Raw genomic sequence first — 20,968 nt, 5'->3', positions numbered from 1 at the left:
TCAGTGTTTTCATGAATATTTTGTATAACGCTCGAAGTATTTAAAAAGTGTTTCTGGTGCGTATTTTGTATAACCCCCGTAAGAACCAGTGTAATGATCTTGCCATTCTGTCAGTTGCTGTGGCGCTTCTTAAACCGCGCACCAATACCAATGGATGATGTAAAGCGCCTTTTGGTTTCAAACACGGTCTGAAGCGTGGGTATTATACATTGTGAACTTTAATATATGTATGTGTTGAATGTAAATTTTTTTTTTTTTCAGGGGATGCTACTTTGAGTCCTGTAATCACTGAATTTCAAGATCGGCCTGTTTTCTCTGGTAAGCCATTCCTTTTACCCTCTGAAACGGGCTTGTCACATACACATTAGTACGGAGCTGCCGTGGGCCATTTCCACGCTCCTTCTATTCTCCTGTTATTACATTTACACCAGCAGATCCCATACCACAGCTAGTTGAGTTATGTGTATGTATACAATATGTGTTGGGCATATAATAACATATAGTAGATACGTTTTAAGCATTCTGTAACCACAAACGTATTAAAACACAAAATATATTGTAAGTAGCTCAACTTTTTATTTTCCTCTAATTTATTTAGTGGTTGTACCTTTTTCCAGGGAATAACAATCTTTGCTGTGAACTCATGGTTTAAGTGGGCATAAAGATGAGTATAAGCAGTGATGAAGTTAACTTCCTGGTTTACAGATATCTACAAGAATCAGGTGAGTAGCTTTATAGAACTTTATTTTGTGTCTTTAATGTTATAAATGTCCTCAGCATAACAGTTAATCTGTTTATAAACTCTAGTAAAGCATCAACATGATAGATCACTATATATGAATATAACAAAGTCTTACTGTATCATTAACGTGAGTTTTTTTTCTTTACTATAGGATTTTCCCATTCAGCATTTACTTTCGGTATAGAGAGCCATATCAGCCAGTCTAATATCAATGGTGCCCTGGTGCCACCAGCTGCTTTAATCTCTATCATTCAGAAAGGCTTGCAGTACGTGGAGGCTGAAGTTAGCATTAATGAGGTATGTGCTAGTTTGGTTTGCTGTCAGCGCTATCAGTTAGTTGAAGTTCATCAGGTAGGGCCTATGAAATTATATTTCTGCCTATTTTTATTGATGTGCATTCGGTTAATGGATGCTGTGCTTTATTGGCCGTTGTCAGGTGTAATTGGCACTTTACAAGCCAATCAAAGAAAATGTAAAATGTGTATCTCACGTAACACTGAAAATATTTTCATTAGGTTGTAGAACTATTTTCTGTCTGATGTTTTGCTATGGGATATTGGAATTGTCACCCATTACTTGCTATAATGTTGTACACTCAGCAGTTTCTGCTGTTCAGGTTAAGGGAAACCACGCAGTGAAATGTACATAGAAAAATAATTGTCATATACTTCTGTGAGTAATAGTTTTGAAGAAATACAAGCAGATGCCTTTGTTTACTTTTCATTTGGTTTTTTAGGATGGCACCTTGTTCGATGGCAGGCCGATTGAGTCTCTGTCCCTGATTGATGCGGTTATGCCTGATGTGGTGCAGACAAGACAGCAGGCATACAGAGACAAACTTGCACAGCAACAAGCTGCTGCTGCCGCCGCCGCCGCTGCTGCTGCCGCCGCTGCTGCGGCCACAACAAACAACCAACAGCCATCAACAAAGAATGGTGAAAATGCAGCTAACGGGGAGGAGAATGGAGGACATGCACTAGCAAGTAGGTGTATTCAGAAACGTAGTGACTGGGCTCAATGTTTTTCTGAAGTTTTAATCACCGAATACTGAATACTTTTGGTTGTATCAAGAGGTGTATTTGTTTGCAAAGTAAATGATACTCGGCTGGTACAACCTGATATTTCCTACGTCCATGGTCTGTACAATTGTAATATTGTAGTAGTTCTAAAGTTGGGCAGACTGGGTGGGCCGAATGGTTCTTATCTGCGGTCACTTTCTATGTTAATAAACAGTTGTGTTTAAGTCCTGTCTAGTGGGGTTAGAGAAACTAATAAAACCTGAAGAATGTAAATTTCAAATTATCAAAAGAAACCTAACTGACTATTTTATATAAAATTCAACAGGCTTTCCTATCTCCAGAAAGCCTCCTTGCCCACCAAATAGACTATCTCTTTGCATCAAGTTAATCCACAGAGTTGAATGTCAAGTTTCTCATCGTCATTCTAGAATAGCTCAGTGATGTCCTTACATCTTTCAGAATACAAGTTCTGTTTTATGTTCACATATTCTGCAAAATCTTATAAAGCATCCTTATTGCTATATTTCAGCAGAACAAAAGACATGGATGTAGACTGTGAAATTTAATTTGGTCGTCCACTGCATGTTTTACTTGCTCGGTCTTGATGGCTAAGCTCACGCAATTATATAATTATAAAATGCTCCCCAAAGAGAGATGTTTACGGTTCCTATAGGGTGTGACACAGGTTTGTCACTTGGTATTAGTGCTTTGTCAGTGTTCCCTGATGGTTTAACAATAAAAGCTCAATAGCAGTGTAAAGACAAAAAACAAAACAAGAAGAAAAAATTCAGCATATAAAAAAAAAAAAATTTATTAAATATTTGTGTGTATTGATATTACTGACTGCTGAATGCATAGATTTGTCCAGTCCTACTTAAGATGAAATGCCAAACTTTGAGGGGAAAAACACAATTCGCCAACGCTGGAAAATCGTAGTACTGGTCAATAAGTATTTCATGAGAATAAAAGCCACTTAACCAGCTCGTAACCATCCATAGCAAAGCTAACCATTGATTATATATTTTTATATATATATATATATATATATATATATATATATATATATATATATATATATATATATATGGAAAATTTACCTTTTTTGAAATTTTCATTTCTTGTTCATCCGTGGCAGCACACAATGGGGTTACCGTTTCCTCCTTCCCTTGGAATAGAAGATACACTCAAGCAATAGCACAGAGACAAGTAATAATTGATTAATTGGTGGTCCCTCCCACACATACCCTATAAAACCCGTTACCCAACAACGGACACCTGTATGGTATATAGCAGTGAAAACGTGGGTATACGTTTGCTGCCACGGATTCCAGGAAATGAAAATTTCAAAAAAGGTAAATTTTTCACTTCCTGTTCATCCGTGGCAGCACACAATGGGACAAGCCCAGCAGTGACAAAGAATACAGGGTGGGAAATCACAAGCAGTTACATCATACTTGCTCCATGGATTACACTCTTGCCAAAGGCTGATCCTTGAGAGGATGCGACATCCAACCTGTAGTGTTTCATAAAGGTAGATGGAGAGGCCCATGTGGCCGCTTTACAGATTTGATCTATCAGTATGTGGTACCTCTCTGCCCACGAGGCTGCCGTTGATCTTGTGGAATGAGCTTTTAGTGTTAGAGAAGATTGAATACCTTCCATGGTATAGCACATCTTGATGGTGTCTCTTAACCATCTGGCTAGAGTAGCTTTGCTTGCTCTTTTGCCCTTGTTTTGGCCTTGAAATTGAAGGAAGAGACCTTCTGATAGCCTAAAAGGAGCGGTTTTCTCCAAGTAGGTTACAATGGTTCGTTTCACATCCAGGAGGTGTAAATTGTCTTCTTGAGATGGTAGTACTGGAAGTATGATCTCCTGATTTAGATTCTCGACTGACGAAACTTTAGGCAGAAATCCCGGCATTGTTCTTAGAATCATTGCCTCTGGGAGTAACCTTAGATAAGGTTCCCTGCTAGATAACGCCTGGAGTTCACTGACTCGTCTAGCTGATGTGATGGCAACTAAGAAAATGGTTTTAAACAAAATGAACTTTAGAGAGGCCGAGTCCATCGGTTCAAAAGGTTGATCGCAGAGCTTTCTAAGCACTAGAGGTAGATCCCAGGTAGGGATGGGGTCATGATATGATGGCCTCAACTTGTTAACCGCCTTAAAAAAACCTAGAAACCAGGGGGGAGCCAACAAATGCTCCATTCAGTTGCGCATTAATTGCCGTCACCTGGACCTTCAATGTGTTCGGCTTTAACCCTTTGTCAAAGCCCTCTTGAATAAACTGCAGCAGAGTAGGTATATCTGCAGGAGACATTTCTTTTCTCGTACACCAATCTGAGTATAGTTTCCAAACTCTAGAATACACTCTCCTTGTGGCTGGTTTCCTGGACTCTAGCAGAGTGTTAACGACTTCATTAGAAAGCCCTTGCTCAATTAAGGCTGACCTCTCATGTACCATGCTGTCAATTGCAGTCTGTTCAGGTCTGGGAGGAACCTTGGAGATCGGCAGCTTCCACAACACCCCGCTCGAAAGCGTCAATGCGAGCTGAAACCATGCCCGACGGGGCCAGTATGGGAGAATAGCGATTGCTCTGGCGTTCTCGGTCTGAATCTTCTTCAGTACCTTTGGAATGAGAGGGATAGGAGGGAATACATAAATGAAGATTAGATTCCAGTTGATAGACCGTCTATGAAGGTCGGACTGTCTTTCCTCGATAGTGAGCAGAAGCGGGACAGCTTAGAGTTCTGGCGAGTGGCCATCGCGTCTAGTTCTGGCGTGCCCCATCTGGATGTTATAAGGGAGAAAACTCTGGAATTAAGTTCCCAGTCACCTGGGAGCATGGTATTTCTGCTTAACCAGTCTGCTGCCGCATTCAACGACCCCTTGATGTGGACAGCTGAGGGGGAGAGAAGATTGACTCCATGATCTGGGCACACTCTGTCTGCAGCAACCTGCTCCTTGTTCCGCCTTGTTTGTTTATGTAGTATGCTGCCGGTAAATTGTCCGTCTGGACTTGGACTGCCCTGTGAAAGAGAAGGTCTTTGAAATGAAACAGTGCTAGCTTGATAGCTTTCAACTCTCTCAAGTTGGATGAGAGTCTTGCTTCCGCCGGTTTCCATTTCCGTTGGACCCAGGCTTCCGTAGTGTGGACTCCCCCAGCCTTTCGCCAAGGCATCGGTAGTCAGAACTATGGGTTTGGGGGTAAGCGAGAAACCTGCCGTTTAGAAATCTTTCTGGTGTCAACCACCATCCGAGATCCTTCTTCAGATGGACAGGGATTACCATCATGCCATCCAGGGTGTCCTGCTCCCTGTTCCGTGATCTCAGGATATGATCTTGTAGCGGCCTGATGTGCGCTCTTCCCCATGGTACTGCTTCCAGTGCTGATGTGAGCAGGCCGAGGACTCATCGCCTCTCTGATAGTACATTAGTTGAGGAATATAAGATGGTTCACAGACTGCCTGATATTCGTGTTTCTTTCACTGGAGAGAAGTCTCATAGACTGAGAATTTATGATAAAGCCTAGGTAAGTTATCTTTGTTGTGGGAAGAAGTTGCGATTTCTTGTAATTTATTAGAAATCCGTGATCCTGCAGAACCTGAATAGTAAGCTGCAAATGGAGATATAGCGTTTGCTTCGTTGGGGCTTTTATCAGCCAGTCGTCGAGGTATGGGGTCCCGTGTACCCCCTAAACTCTGAGGGCCGCTGACAGGATCACCGCTATCTTCGTGAAAATCCTCGGAGCCGATGTAATCCCAAAGGGAAGGCACGTAAATTGGAGGTGACAAATTCGCTGATGATCTCTGACTGCCAGGCGAAGGAATCTCCGATGGCTTCTCAGTACTGGAACGTGGAGGTATGCGTCCTGTAAGTCTATGGAGGCTAGGTAGTCTCCTTGCTGGATGCTGAGAACTGCCAATTGGATAGATTCCATCCGGAATGTCTTTTTGACAAAAAACTTGTTGAGGAATGACAGGTCGATGACCAGCCTCCAATCCCCTCCTGACTTTGGAACAGCGAATACGGGTGAATAGTGACCTTTGCCTCTCTCGTGATATGGTACTTCCTCCAATGCGTTTTTCAGCACAAACTGATTGATGAGATGCGGAATAACAGGATTGCCGGTTTGGCTGATTAGAAACCTGTCTGGAGGTTTTTCTCTTAATTCCAGAGGATATCCTCTTCTTATCGTGGTCGTGACCCAGGCATCTGAGGATGTTTGAGACCAAATGGCAATAAAACTCTGCAGCCTGGCACCCACCGGTGGCCTGGCGTCATTGATCCGAGGTTTTAGGCGTGAACTGTTTCTTTCTGGAAGACGAAAGGGATACTGCCTTCTGGGTGATCTCCGAAATCTTCCCCTGAAAGGCTTGAAAGTGGGTTTCTTTCATGATTGCGGGAAAGATGTACCCTTCTCTTCACTTAGAGACTTTAATATGTCTTTGAGCTGTGGCCCAAATAAAGATGAGGGATGAAAAGGAAGAGACACAACGTTGTTCTTTGATGGAATGTCTCCTTCCCACTGTTTGATCCAAGACCATGGACCTAGATGAAAATTTAAGGGCATCCAAGGGGGCATCACAAAGAAAATCAGCAGCTGTCTTCATGATAGAGATATTACTCATGATTTCTTGCCTTGGCACCCCTTCTTCCACATCCTGGGCAAGATGGGTTAGCCATATACGGAGTGCCCTGGCCACTGGTATAGAGGCTTCAGCCACCGTGGCAGAGGATGCTGCTGCCATATAGGTTCTCTTGCATAGCGAGTCTGAATCCCTGTGGTATTTTTGCAAAAGATCTTCATAATGTTTATGAAATAAAATAAAGGGACACATTTTCCAAATCTAAATTGTCATATTTCATTATCATTTGAGTTCCAGGGTATACGGCAAAAACAATCCACATTTTAACAATCCTTAAGTGGTTAAAATAGCCGGTTAGAACAGATTAAATTATTTGAGTAGCTCCTAAAAAAAAAAAAAAAAAAAATTAGCGCTAGTGCTTACGTTTTTGTGATCTTTTTTTCATTAATGAATAACAAAATAATAAAAAAATATATATATATCAGGCTTGTGGCCTTAACTGTCTATATCTCTGACTGTGGGAATGCCGGTTTTCTTAATTAGGAAGACCAAGCTTGGTTAAAATGTTAATACCTGTTAATTAGAGCTCTGGTCAGAATAATGCTTCTGAATTTGGGGTTTCCCATCAGACAGTTTACATGGGGGATGGATGCTGCTTGGTAAAAACATAATCGCGTTATCTATTAAAACAAAGGATTGTGTTCTAATATGAGCTGGGAGCATCCCCTGCTGGTTCACGTACAGTACAGCAATTAAAACATCAGCCGTAACAAGCCAGGTTCATTGAAAACTGCCGTTATCGTCACTAAGCATCAGAGAATGTTTTTTTATAGCCAGCCTCTGGATTTCTAAGCAGAAAATGGTAACCGGTGTTTCTCATACTGCTGAAACGGTTGCATTATTACTGTTTATTTGTAACTGTTCTCCTGCATGTGCCAACAAAAGATTGAGGGACACGCTAATTGGTGGCTACCAAATTATTTATTGCTATGCAGTCGAAAGTGTAAGCGCCCTTACTTTAAAGGGAAATATGGCCACTGGTGAGAACAGCAAGAGGTACAATTTTGGTCTATAAAATTAACTTATGGTTCCGTACTTTGTATATTTTGACAGTAGGTTATTCGCATCTTTGTATTTACTCATATCTATTTTTTCATATTTTATCTGCATCACATAGTGTATTACCCTCTAACAGATGCATATTGTTCATGCAATCCTTTTATTTAGAGTAAATGTTTTAATCGTATACTTTTCAGTTAGGTGTTACTTGGGTCATTATCTCCTTGATGGTAAATTTAACAAACATGAAAACCCCATACTTTCTAAATGTCAATATTCTCAGTTTAGTGTAGTTTTTTTTTTTTTGGGGGGGGGGGGTATAAGCGGGAAACATGCCCATGCTCAGTAGCACTCCCATTGAGGTCCTTGCAAAATGTACGTCCATATGCATTAGTATTGTAACTGGCGTGTACCTTTTAACTAACACCTGTATAGTAGGGTTTTACTTGACAGACCAGGATGAAAAGGCGTAGTTTACTGTTGGAATGTAGACTACTACAATTAATGCCTGGCTCCAGCAGTAACCCACTTTTCCTCCACCACCAAGTTAGTTTCTGTTTATTTCCCTTTGTTTTTTTCAGACTACACAGTTAGTTAATTACAACTTTTTGCCCTGAGATTTAAATTTGTCGCGTTGAACAATTATGGGTTATATACAATTTTTTTTTTTTATTATTTTTTTTGCTTTCTTTAATTATAGACTTTTCACTTTCTTTTCTATGAGAATATGCATTTTTGCAATTTGGTTTTTTTTTTTTCCCTACAATAAGTCATATTTCAAGGGTGTCCAACCTGCGGCCCTCCAGCCGCAGCAGGACTTCATCTCCCATACTCCACAGCTAGCCCCTTAGCTGAAAGAGCATTATGGAAGATGTAGTCCTGCAGCAGCTGGAGGGCCGCATGTTGGACGCCCCTGTCATATTTAATCTTTGTTAAGCAAGCATATATCCCATCAGATTCAGTTTTGTTGAGCTGTATCTATACTTTATCAACTCAGGCTAACTTGATTCTTACTGACTTAAAGCACATGTGTAAAATCTATATTGTACGACCACTAAATGTAAAAAGATGTTTAAACTATTGTCTCTTTGTGTGTTTCCCTGGGAGTAGCGCCATCACAAATGTCCATTTGAGTAACATTTCAGTGTTGAGCTCATATAGAGGATATATTGAAGTCCCTTGACGACTTTTGCCTATCATTCTTTAAATGTGATTTCTCTGTTGCACGCAGATAACCACACAGATATGATGGAAGTTGATGGAGATGTTGAAATTCCTTCTAGCAAGGCGGTGGTATTACGTGGTCACGAGTCAGAAGTGTTTATCTGTGCCTGGAACCCAGTTAGTGATCTACTAGCCTCAGGGTAAGTTTTTATTTTTTGTTGTATAATCTCCAAAAAAAAAAAGCTCTTTTGTAGAGATTTGCTGGAAATCTTGTGTAAGCAAATGATATCATCGGTTATACAGAGAAGAATATTTTCTAATTAAAGAGAAATCATTAAAAAGGCTAGCAAGCTATTCAGCTCCTGGTGTATGTATACACATAATCATCAGTAACTACAGAATTACTTGTATACATTTAGCAGTCTTATTGCTTAATCAGATCCCAATGTGTTGCTGGTTTAACTAATAGGTGTCTAATCAGACAAAAGAAAAACCATTGTGCTTCCGATGAGATCAGAGGAAAAAAAAAAGTCCCATTAGTTCAGTAACGTATTAATACATGGAAAAAAATATTAGTCTTGTATAGAATTGGCATCTTACTATAAGGTCCATTTGTATATGTAATTGCAGAATTCGACATCCATTTTTAAACCGTAAATATGCAATGCTGTTAAACGTATATAAAATAATCATGATTGGTAGCGCAGGTGTATTTATTGAAATAAATTCTGTGGTTTTTCTGAGCAGCTTTTGGATAAATGTTTCAACTTTCTTTGGTGCAAATACTGCTTAGAACTTTTTAAAGATTTCTAAATTATTTTGTTTGTGAAAATGTGTACATTTTAGACGTGTAAATACTTTGACTTGCTTAGTAGAAGTTGTTTTCTGTTTAAATGTACCTTTTTTAAGGTGCAGTGTACAATATACAACCATGTATCTGAGTTTAGTCAGGGCATTTCCCATCGCAGTTATTACTAATTGGGGTTTAGCGCTGTCATCAAACTAAGCCACGTATGCGTTTCATGAACATCTTAGGCTCCAAAATGAATTTACATTTCTAACAGTGTTCCTTTTGATAAATATGACATGAAACATTGTGCTGGAATAATACACATAGTCTGTAAATTGCTTCTATACCTACAACTCCTACATTTAGCTCCCAGCAAGTTTTCCTTGTCAACAACTGCCCTTGAATCAAGACAATTTTCTTTACTGACACCAAGGAATAAATATAATACATGTGAAGTTTGTGTGTGTATATATGTGTGTGTGTGTATGTATATATATATATATATATATATATATATATATATATATATATATATAATTATAATTATAATTGCACACCACTCTGAACCTTTTGCATTTAGGTCAGGCGATTCAACAGCCCGGATATGGAATCTTAGTGAGAATAGCACTAGTGGGTCAACGCAGCTTGTGCTTCGACACTGTATTCGAGAAGGAGGACAAGATGTTCCAAGCAACAAGGATGTAACCTCTTTAGATTGGAATGTATGTACATTATTGTTATCTTTTATTTATATAGTGCCCTTCTTAAAATACATATCGTCTAGAATTAGCAGACTAAGACAAACTGATGCATTAGGTAGAGAGAGCCCCGCTCTCAAGCTTCAATTATTCTGACCTGCTTTGGAGAATAGACCAGACAGTTGTGGCAGTCATTACACTTATTTATAGAGCATCAACAGATTTCGTGAACAATAAGGTTAAAATTGACAAGATAAAATTTGATAGTAAGATGAACCCATCTGCTGGTACAGATGGACAAGATGGCCCTGGTTTGCAAACTATTTACATATGTAATGCTTTTCTTTTCTTTTGCATGCAGAGTGAAGGAACACTTCTAGCAACTGGATCATATGATGGCTTTGCCAGAATATGGACTAAAGATGGTAATAACAGTTTAATTCTTTCTGTGCATTACTCTGCTCTAAGAATTTTGTGACTGACTTGCTGCCAATATAGGGTTTTATGATAAGAGCCTGGAGGTCTACATTGTAGGCATTCATCTGGTATTTGATATTTGCGGCTATTTAAAATGATTATACTAATGAATAACTCCCCCCCCCCCCCCCCATGGTTTTTTTTATTCTAAACCTTAATAGTAATTTCCCTTTAGAAGATGGTTCATAGAAGATAGTTAAAAGCAATATGGAAAACTCAATTTTAGATGAAGTCTATTCTGCTGGCTGTAAAGAAGACATTTTAGGTCAACATAAGCAATTTACTTGTACAGCAATTTAACCCCTTAACGACAATTGCCGGTCCTGGCACGACACGGAAAAGCATGTGCTTTACGACAATTGACGTGCCAGGACCGTTTTCGCTTTCTTCGCTTTCGCTGTTTTCGCTTTCTGCACCCAAAAAACTTGGCTGAATGCCTCGACCTCGAGGCATTCAGCAACGCCGCGATCGGAACGAAGGGGCCATCTCTGGCCCCTCCACGGGGCGTCAACATCCGCCATACTTTGTATGGCGGCGGACGCCCGTTTTAAAAGCGTTTAGGAGGCGATCGACGATCGCCTCCTAAACTTAAATGGTGTCGCTGGAATGCCTCGATCAGGAGGCATCCAGCGACACCAAACACTTACCTTTCGATCGGCTGTGACCGCTCCGGAGAGCGGTCACAGCCGCAGCTGCTGATGATCTTCGCCATCAAGCAAGATGGCCGCTGCCCTGTAACAGGAACCAACAAATTTTAAAAGTTCGCTAGATGGTCCAGACCATCTAGAGAACTTTGGCTCCACTTGCAGGTTGAATACAGGTACTGCATTCACCATGCAAGTCAATGGAACCCAGCTTTCTAATCACAGTGTGATTAGTAAAAATAAATAAAAAAATAAAATAAAATTAATAATAATTAGAAAAAAAATAGTAAAAAACTAGTAAAATGTAAAAATCATTTCCCACTGATGTCACTATCAGGGGAACCTCCAAGTTGAAAAAAAATGTTTTTTTTAAAAAAAGACAAAAAAAAAATAAATATATATATATAAAAAATATATTTTTGTGAGCAAGTCCTAAAATTAGCATATTAGCTTAAAACAATTCTCGCATGGAAAGAGTTAAAATACTGGCATATTAAATGCCCGTGGGGTGTCTACTTTTAAAAAAGGTATGATTTGATGGGGTAAATTGAATTGGCCAGGTTCAACAACGTCCCAATTAACACCGGGGGAAGGATGGCCACACATCTAATTTCCAATTAGAAAAATGCACACGTACCAAATGTGGCCTTTTAGTTCCCACAAAAATGACACACCCATGCATGTGGGATATCACTGCACTCAGGAGATGTTGCTGAACACATTATGGGGTGTCGTGTGACAGCGGCATATACCAGGAGCTGTAAATTCATACATAAAGTAGGTGTGTGTGGGAAAAATACACACACAAAAATACTACTGCAAACTTTGAAAACATGCTGGTGGTAAAATGTGTGCATGCAAAGAGTTAAAATACCAGCATTTAAAATACCCTGTGGTGTCTAGTTTTGAAAAATATATGGTTTTGTTGGGCACACTGAAATGGCCCGGCTCAAAGATGTACCAAATAGGGCATGGGCAGTGGATCCCCAAATGCCAAAGTTCAACATTGAAAAATGCGCATGCCCCAAATGTGGCCCTTTTGCCCCCAAACGGCCAGGCAAAATCATTCATGTGAGGTATCACTGTACTCAGGAGATGTTGCTGAACACATATTGGGGTGTTTTGTGATAGTGACATATACGAGAACTTTTTAATTCATACCTGAAGTAAAATGTGTGTGACAAAACAAATGCAAAAAAATGACTACCACAAAGTTTGACAAAGACTGGTGGTAGATATGGTGCATGGAAAGAGTTAAAATACTAGCATTTGAAATACCCTGGGGTGTCTAGTTTTCAAAAATATATGGGTTTATTGGGCACACTGAAATGGCCCGGCTCAAAGATGTACCAAATAGGGCATAGACAGTGGATCCCCAAATGCCAAAGTTCAACATTGAAAAATGCGCATGCCCCAAATGTGGCCCTTTTGCCCCCAAACGGCCAGGCAAAATCATTCATGTGAGGTATCACTGTACTCAGGAGATGTTGCTGAACACATATTGGGGTGTTTTGTGATAGTGACATATACGAGAACTTTTTAATTCATACCTGAAGTAAAATGTGTGTGACAAAACAAATGCAAAAAAATGACTACCACAAAGTTTGACAAAAACTGGTGGTAGATATGGTGCATGGAAATAGTTAAAATACTAGCATTTGGAATACCCTGGGCTGTCTAGTTTTCAAAAATATATGATTTGTTGGGGTAAATTGCATTGGCAGGTTCAAAGATACCCGAAATGGCACATGGGGGGAAGAATTACCAGATTTGGAAAAAATGGCTTTGAAATAGCAAAACGCTACCTGTACCTATTGCCCCATAATGTGTAGAAAAAAGCAAAAAAAACATAAAAACATTGGGTATTTCTAAACTCAGGACAAATAGTAGAATCCATTTAGCAGGTTTTTTCATTACCTTTTATAGATGAGTAAAAGATTTTTCAACTAAAAGTTAGAAACAGTCATTTTTTTCTAAATTTTTCACCATATTTTATACTTTTTTTAGTAGTAAATAATATGATACAATCAAAACAATGTCATCTAAAGAAAGCCCTTCTTGTCCTGAAAAAAAACAATATCTAATGTGTGTGGGTTCAGTAAACGGGAAAGAAGAAAATTACAGCTAAACACGAGCAGCGCAGAAATGTTAAAAAGGCCATTGTCACGAAGGGTACAAAAAGTAAAATCAGCCTTTGTCACGAAGGGGTTAAACAGTTGAATCAAGTTCAACCTTTGTTTTCTACCCCGTTATTTCTTAACATCCTCTATATTTACTTATCACGCAATTAGTATTTTGCCTTTAGGATTAACAGATCAGTAATAACTTTATCAAATCTTGTAGGAAATCTTGCAAGCACCTTGGGGCAACATAAAGGACCCATATTTGCATTGAAATGGAACAAGAAAGGAAACTTTATTCTGAGTGCAGGAGTAGATAAGGTAAGTTTGTGCCTTCCTGCCTTCTTAAATGTATGGGGGGTGGGGATATATGGGTTAGACTGAGACATTATGTTTAAAAATGGAATTATAAGAATTGGTGTGTTTGTCTAGTAATATGGGATGCAATGACAGACTTAAACATACAAAAGCTACTTTATAGCTGTTACAATCAGATTGTGTGAATAGAAAATAGAAGATTTTGAAATAGAAAATGATATCACTAAAACTATTTTGAAGTGATATTAGTATTTTAGTTTAAAGGATGTGGGTTTTCCTTTAAATTTTCCCTTTAACAGGCATCATTGTGCACATGTCCTTCCTGGTTAGAGAGCAAAATGTGTATTCAGTCATCCCTGAGAGGCTAAGCTCGGACATCACCTAAAATCTTTAAAATATTTCTGCGTAGTTATGTGAAAGCATGCTGGGCTACTTCTTCCCAAGTAAATAGTCATTTTGGCTAGTTGCTATTTATAACTGTAACATGCAGCTTGGTTTAACAGTATGTCTAGTGTAGTTTGAAAAAAACACACTCAAATCATACATCACTCCCATTATGCCTGATATATTTTGCTCCCATTTTTCCGGTATAATGTTGCAGAAATATCCAACGACACTTGATTGTTAAAATACTGAAGTTTTTTTTGTTGAATGTTATTACTTGAAAGTATGCTTGCTAATTAAGACTCTGTTGAAATTACATTTACAGACTTTCCTGATTACATGGGTAGATGCTTTTTAGTTCAAGGTGAGAAAAAAAAGTCATAATTTTCTCCTATTTTCTTTTTTCCCAGACAACAATTATTTGGGATGCACACACAGGAGAAGCAAAGCAGCAGTTTCCTTTCCATTCTGGTAAATATTATTGCCTTACATACTTAGTAACGATCTACATTTCCTTTAACATGGGTCTTTGTTTCAGTTGTAAATGAGTAGTCATTACACCCCCCACCCCACCATTAATGTGGAAGGGGGGACAAAATAAGTTCCTCCCAGTGCCCTGAAATGCTCTGCAGAGCAGTTTGAGTTTGGCCCCTGCCATGATCTTAGCTTTCCTAGCAGGCAGGTGTGCCAGTGGCATTTTGATTGAATCCTGAAACCTGTTGCTCGCTTAAGGAGAATTCACTGGCGGCATCTGAGGCCAATGGGTGACACTTGACCGAGAAACCGTTTTCATTTTCCTTTAACAAGTGGCAAGAGTCGCCCCGTTTCCAAAACCGATTGATCAAAATATTGTAGTCGCTCTTCGTGGTTAACCATCCGTATGTGTATTGTATATAAAATCAAAGCTTGTAATTGAGGCAGTTCCACATATTCTTTATTAAATAGTTATGCCATACTACTTAATGCTATTCTTCTGATATGTCTTGAGTGTTTGGTAGATGCAAAGTATTATAGATTATGTGCATGATGATGGTTATCTTGTGTTTTTTTTGTTTTGTTTTTATTCTTTTTACACTATGGTGTTTATGCGTCTCTTAATTTTACTATTTTGTTTTTCTTTATTTTAGCACCAGCATTAGATGTGGACTGGCAAAGTAACAATACTTTTGCATCATGTAGTACAGATATGTGCATCCATGTCTGTAAGTTGCAGCAAGACAGGCCGATTAAAACATTCCAGGGACATACTGTAAGTACCATATTTAATATGAAAGCTAAGCTTTTTAGAATTCAGTCTCGGACTTCTGCGTTGGAGGTTGTTCCCTCTCTTTAAATTAAAAGTAAAATGTAATGCCTGCATACTTGTAATATTGTAACTGGGTATTATATACCTTAGGCTAACTAGTATTACAATGTTGAACATTTTTTCGGTTTGGCAAGTACAGAATATATAGGACAAGATGTTGATGTTGGCATACCAAGAAATAACTTCCATATTTGTCTGCTGGCTCTGGACCCTAAAACACACCCAAAAAGTATTTCTCAACAGCAAACAATGCCCAATGTTGGCCATTAGTGTGGATTTTTTTTCTTGTCTACTAATGCTGCTGTGTTTCCAATGCTGGGTCGCATATCCTGCAACTATTACCTCGATTATATATGTAATAGTCCAAATTCTGCATGTTTATTGGCAGTTAAAGGAATACATTGAGAACATGTCCATTGTCTTCCACTAAAGTTAATTTTTTACAGTTTAGTATATTCAATCCTTGTGTGACTTGGCTAAAGTGACGAGGTAGGTAAGTGTCATGGACTAGATAAAGAGAGAGTGTGTGTGTACTATATATGTTTAATTTTTTGCTACATATTTGCTATGCAATGCAAACTAGCTTCAGTTTGGTGAAATGTATTATATTTTCACTCATTAAGTATGTCACTTGTGTCTTTCTGTCCAGAATGAAGTGAATGCAATAAAATGGGATCCTACTGGCAACCTTCTGGCATCCTGTTCTGATGATATGACATTAAAGGTATATTGTAGAGACACAGGAACATAAATCAAGCTCTTTTGCATGTTGTTTGAATACCGTAGCAGATGTTTCATTTTATTATTTCTTTAAGTTTAATCACACAAAATCAACAGAAGCATTCAAGTAGCCTTTTTCAATGTCTGTGGTAACAACAATGTTCTGTTACATGAGAAAAATAGAAATGACAACAAATTCTGGCAAAGGATTGGCCGTTCAGCGCTGATGGTTTTTAACACTACGCATCATAGATGTGTGTTCATGAGAATAAGCCCTAACTTTCTTGTACTTACATAAAACATGGCATTGATGCCCTAAGACCCTTTTTAAAGATGTTTTCTGGTAATTATCTGTATTTTATTACAGATCTGGAGTATGAAGCAAGACACTTGTGTTCATGATTTGCAAGCACACAACAAAGAGATTTATACCATTAAATGGAGCCCCACTGGGCCGGGAACAAACAATCCAAATGCTAATCTAATGTTGGCAAGGTAAATCCTATTCTTTGTAAATGAAGTTGGTTTTCATTCTTTACACACCGACAAACGTGGCCAGCAAGGCATTGTAATGGCGAAGTACTCATTAACACTAGGGCTGCAACTAACGATTATTTTCATAATCGATTAGTTGGCCGATTATTTTTTCGATTAATCGATTAATCGGATAAAAAAAATGAATGTAAATTTTTCATTTATTTAAAATAATTTAATAAACAAATGATGGTAAATACAAACAGCAGAATAAAAAAAAAACTTTGATAAAATAAATTTCTTGTCTTTAATTCCCAACCAGCCCCCCCAATTTATGCACATTTGAGCCCAGGCTTGCCACGCTGCCCCCCACACATACCACTCCACGCTGCCCCCCACATATACCACTCCACGCTGCCTCCCACATATGCCATTCCACGCTGCCTCCCACATCTGCCACTCCACGCTGCCTCCCACATATGCCACTCCATGCTGCCTCCCACATATGCCACTCCACCCCCACATATGCCACTGTGCCTGATACGCCTTATACCCCCTGATACACCACTCCATCCTCCCCAGACATGCCACACTACCTCCCCACATATGCCACTCCAGTCTACCCCCAGATATGCCACTGTGGCCCCAGATATGCCTTATACACCCTGATACACCACTCCGTCCTCCCCAGACATGCCACACTGCCCTCCCCACATATGCCTTATATAATGTATATGCCTTATACCCCCAGATATGTCACTCCGTCCTCCCCTGATATGCCTTATACCCCCCAGATATCTCATAGTCCCCTCATAGAGTCACAGACCTGTTCACAGCACACTGACACCATACTTTTTTAAATAAGTACTGGGTTAATCTTCACTGCCCCCAGGATTTAGATTCCCCTTAGTTTGGCCCCCCTTTATCTCTAACTGCACCTTAAGTTAACTTTATTAAATTAATCAAATTAACCCTCAGTCCTCATCATTAAATTAACCCTAAACACCCCATTAACCATAACTACCCCTAAATTAACTCTAAATACCCCATCAAAACAACTACCCTAAATTAACCCTAAACACCCCATTAACCATAACTGCCCCTAAATTAACCCTAAACACCCCATTAACCACAACAGCCCCTAAATTAACCCTAAACATACCATTAACCACAACTGCCTCAAATTAACCCCAAACACCCTATTAACCACAGCTGCCCCTAAACACCCCATTAACCATAACTGCCCCTAAATTAACCCCCACCTCCCCTAACTTTCAGTAGCCCAAATATTAATTTTATACTCACAGTTAGATGAGTGTCACAGCCATGTGGTTCTGGCCTTCTGGGAGAAGGAAGGGGGCGGGGCCAGTTGTCACAGTGATTACAGGGAGGGGCTGGTAAGTAGGAGCTGCTGCTGTGAGTCAGACTAAACGGATTATATAATGAGGGGTATTTTTCAGAGCTCTGAAAAACCCTCATTTTATAATCAATAATAATCGATTCAACTAATCGATAATGAAATTCGTTGGCAACGAATTTCATTATCGATTTTATCGATTAGTTGTTTGCAGCCCTAATTAACACTAAACTCTTTTTTTTTTTTTTTAGCTTCCGTGTCCACATAGGTATCAATTAGCTTAGTGTCTGAATTTCAGTAAATAATATTCTTCAATATTTTTAGTTTTTAGTGCAAATTTTAGTTTTCAGTTGCAGCTCATATGACATGCCTTTGACCTAGCCACGTGTTGCTGTTTTATTGTATTTATATATATATTTTCTTCTCTTACAGTGCATCATTTGATTCTACAGTTAGATTGTGGGATGTGGATAGAGGAATCTGCATTCACACCCTGACCAAACATCAGGAGCCAGTGTACAGTGTAGCCTTTAGCCCTGATGGCCGATACCTGGCCAGTGGTTCCTTTGATAAATGTGTACACATCTGGAACACACAGGTATGTGCCAGCACTTTGTTGTTGGATCTGCACGCTAGCTATTCATACTTGAGTTAACAACGGGATAATGCTGAACTGGCTTTCGGATAATGGGAAAATCACATGTTATGGAATGGTCATACTAGGATTGTAGTAGAATGCTATTTAGACATTGTGGACTAAAAATCACTCTTCAAGTTGTCGGTAGTCTTTATTCATTTTCTTATTTGTTTTGTCACATTTTAGACGGGTGCATTAGTTCACAGCTATCGGGGAACAGGGGGAATATTTGAGGTTTGTTGGAATGCAGCAGGGGACAAAGTTGGAGCAAGTGCGTCAGATGGTTCAGTAAGTATGATTCTGTTTTTATATATTATGCCAGTATCTGCAAGTAACTATAAATCTATGTAAATACGTACATTCACGTTTGTAGCTAGAGACGTGAAATGTTTCAGTGTATGACTATATAACAGGACACAACAAAGCAAGAGGTCAGCACACACCCAGTAAATACTACTTAAATGCACCTATCTGAGACATAAATATGGGGATTCCGTCACACTAAATGGCCATATATTGCTTAGCTTTCCACTATGTCAAGGTACCCCAATTTTGGAGAGTCCTATCTAATATTTCATGGTTATATTGCTTACCATGGACTGCATTGCATTTTAACAGACAGTCTCTCATGCAATATATGAGGCACATGTGGGGTAAGTGGGGTGCTTACCCTAAGGTTTGGTTAACACCTGAAAACATATAACAGGGCGGGGAATATTTGCAGCTAGATATACAATAAGTCACAACCGTCCTCCCATGTTGTGGGTGGTTCGTATGATGTTACATATTTGGCACAAAACATGATAATTAAGTGTTTTACTATAAATATATATATATATATTTTATATTTGCATTGCATCCTCCTACAAAAAACAAAAACAGAATTCCCTTATTACTGCCCAAGATTCTTTTTTTGGGGGTGGGGGGGGGGGTTTGCCAAATTCATTTTTTAACAGAGCTTTTAATGTAGTAATTTGCTAGTGAATTGATGGTCAGACCTTTAATGGTTTTTGAGTTTAAGAAATGTTGCAAAATTCCATAATCTGTTTTATAATATGGAAACAGGGATGGGGTAGGTAGGGGAGAAGCACAAATTAATTAACTGCATAACTGGTCTGAAAATATTTTTCTCCCCCCCCCCCCCCCAACAGGTTTGTGTATTAGACCTACGAAAATAGTGCTACTGGTTGGAAGCCATGGACCGACTATGAATGTGTACATAGCCAAAATGACTGTCCCTGACCCATGTACTGCTATAGTCCCCACTTAACCATGGCCAGTCCACTACAGCCAAACCGAAATTTAACCTGTACATGACTGTTTAAAATAGAAAATCCCTGCAAAAATGTTGCACCTCCAAAGAGGGACAATGGTCTAATGTCATGTTTGGTGACTATCTGTGCACTGGAATCTGCTTTTCCCAAACAAGATCTGTACAGAAAGAGAAGAGGTTTGGACATGCACGCACAGAGAACATAAATGTACCAAATTTGGAAGATGATAAATAACACAATCAACATTTTTACTTTCATCCCAAATTCCAGGCTTCATAGTGTATTTTTTTTTTTTTTTTTTGGTTTTTTTTTCCTCCCTTGTACCCAGCCTTCCTTTAGAGCCTATGGGCTATTTAGCCAAGCGATAGTTTGTTCTTGGCTTTAAAAAATTATTTTTTTCTTTGTGCGCAGGTGTGGGGATCATTCTAATGGCCACAAAAAAATGACACCTCACTCTCCCTATGCTAGTCACCTTATCTTTTTTTTATTTGCATACAATAATTCAATCTTTGAACAGGAAAAACACAATGGACCTGATGCACAGAGTTGTGTGTCCCAAACTTTGCTTCTTCTAGCTGTTTAACGGCACATTGAGTTCAAGAAAAATAACAAACCTAGCTAAACTGCTGTTTAATTATTTTTTTATTTTTTTTTTTATAATGGTGACATGGCTGAATGCTTATTTGGGACATAATTCTGACAAACCTGAAGGGCACAAAATAAAGATCAGATAGCAGACACTAAAGTGTCTTTGTTTCTTTTTAGAACATAAAACAGTTATGTTTTACTTGTGCACTATTGTGATAGGAGCAAAATACCCTTTAATTCTTTTTTTTATATATATAGATGACACAAATACCTGCATTATCCGTAAAACTATATTATGGATAAGGTCCCCCGTTCTATAGAAGCTCACAATGTAACCAAATTACAGTGTTAAAGGTTCTCCTTTTGTAATCTCACAGTGAGAGGATGTCCCAAATGCCCTTGTATTCATTAATATAGAATAAGACTATGCTGTTCACCATTACAGTTAAACCATTGCTACAGAATTTGAGACTTACAACCAAGTTTCATTTTAATCTGTTCTTTTAGGCTCTTAATATGTGTACTTATACAGGCAGCACAATTTCTTTGTAAGGTATGCTGAGTTTTCAGCAATACTTTTTTTTCCTCTTTTAACTGTTCTAGTTTT

At 38.8% G+C, this 20,968-nt stretch overlaps 1 protein-coding gene across 1 annotated transcript; it reads left to right on the top strand.

Moving 5' to 3' along the window:
* The first annotated feature begins 664 nt into the window (after positions 1 to 664).
* LOC149300415 (F-box-like/WD repeat-containing protein TBL1XR1-B) lies at positions 665 to 19,677 on the top strand. Its single transcript, XM_089485368.1, has 14 exons — positions 665 to 722; positions 894 to 1,039; positions 1,479 to 1,725; positions 8,642 to 8,774; positions 9,945 to 10,086; positions 10,424 to 10,487; positions 13,527 to 13,624; positions 14,416 to 14,476; positions 15,133 to 15,254; positions 15,961 to 16,035; positions 16,399 to 16,526; positions 18,295 to 18,460; positions 18,686 to 18,787; positions 19,651 to 19,677. The coding sequence occupies exons 1-14, from the start codon at positions 665 to 667 to the stop codon at positions 19,675 to 19,677; spliced, it is 1,569 nt and encodes a 522-aa protein (XP_089341494.1).
* The last annotated feature ends 1,291 nt before the right edge of the window (positions 19,678 to 20,968 follow it).

This window comes from Sceloporus occidentalis, unplaced genomic scaffold (genome assembly GCF_023333645.1).
Source record: "Sceloporus occidentalis isolate IW3139 unplaced genomic scaffold, rSceOcc1.0.p SCAF_25, whole genome shotgun sequence".
Classification (NCBI taxonomy): Eukaryota; Metazoa; Chordata; class Lepidosauria; order Squamata; family Phrynosomatidae; genus Sceloporus; species Sceloporus occidentalis.
Note: the sequence above shows the minus strand (reverse complement) of the source record. Positions and strands in the feature narration are given on the sequence as shown.

What these genes read in the sequence shown, in the direction of transcription:
- LOC149300415 (XM_089485368.1), top strand. Translation starts at nt 665, where the DNA reads ATGAGTATAAGCAGTGATGAAGTTAACTTCCTGGTTTACAGATATCTA. An exon ending in CAGAATATGGACTAAAGATG is followed by an intron (nt 10,488 to 13,526) that starts GTAATAACAGTT and finishes CAAATCTTGTAG; the next exon opens with GAAATCTTGCAAGCACCTTG. An exon ending in CTGATGATATGACATTAAAG is followed by an intron (nt 16,036 to 16,398) that starts GTATATTGTAGA and finishes ATTTTATTACAG; the next exon opens with ATCTGGAGTATGAAGCAAGA.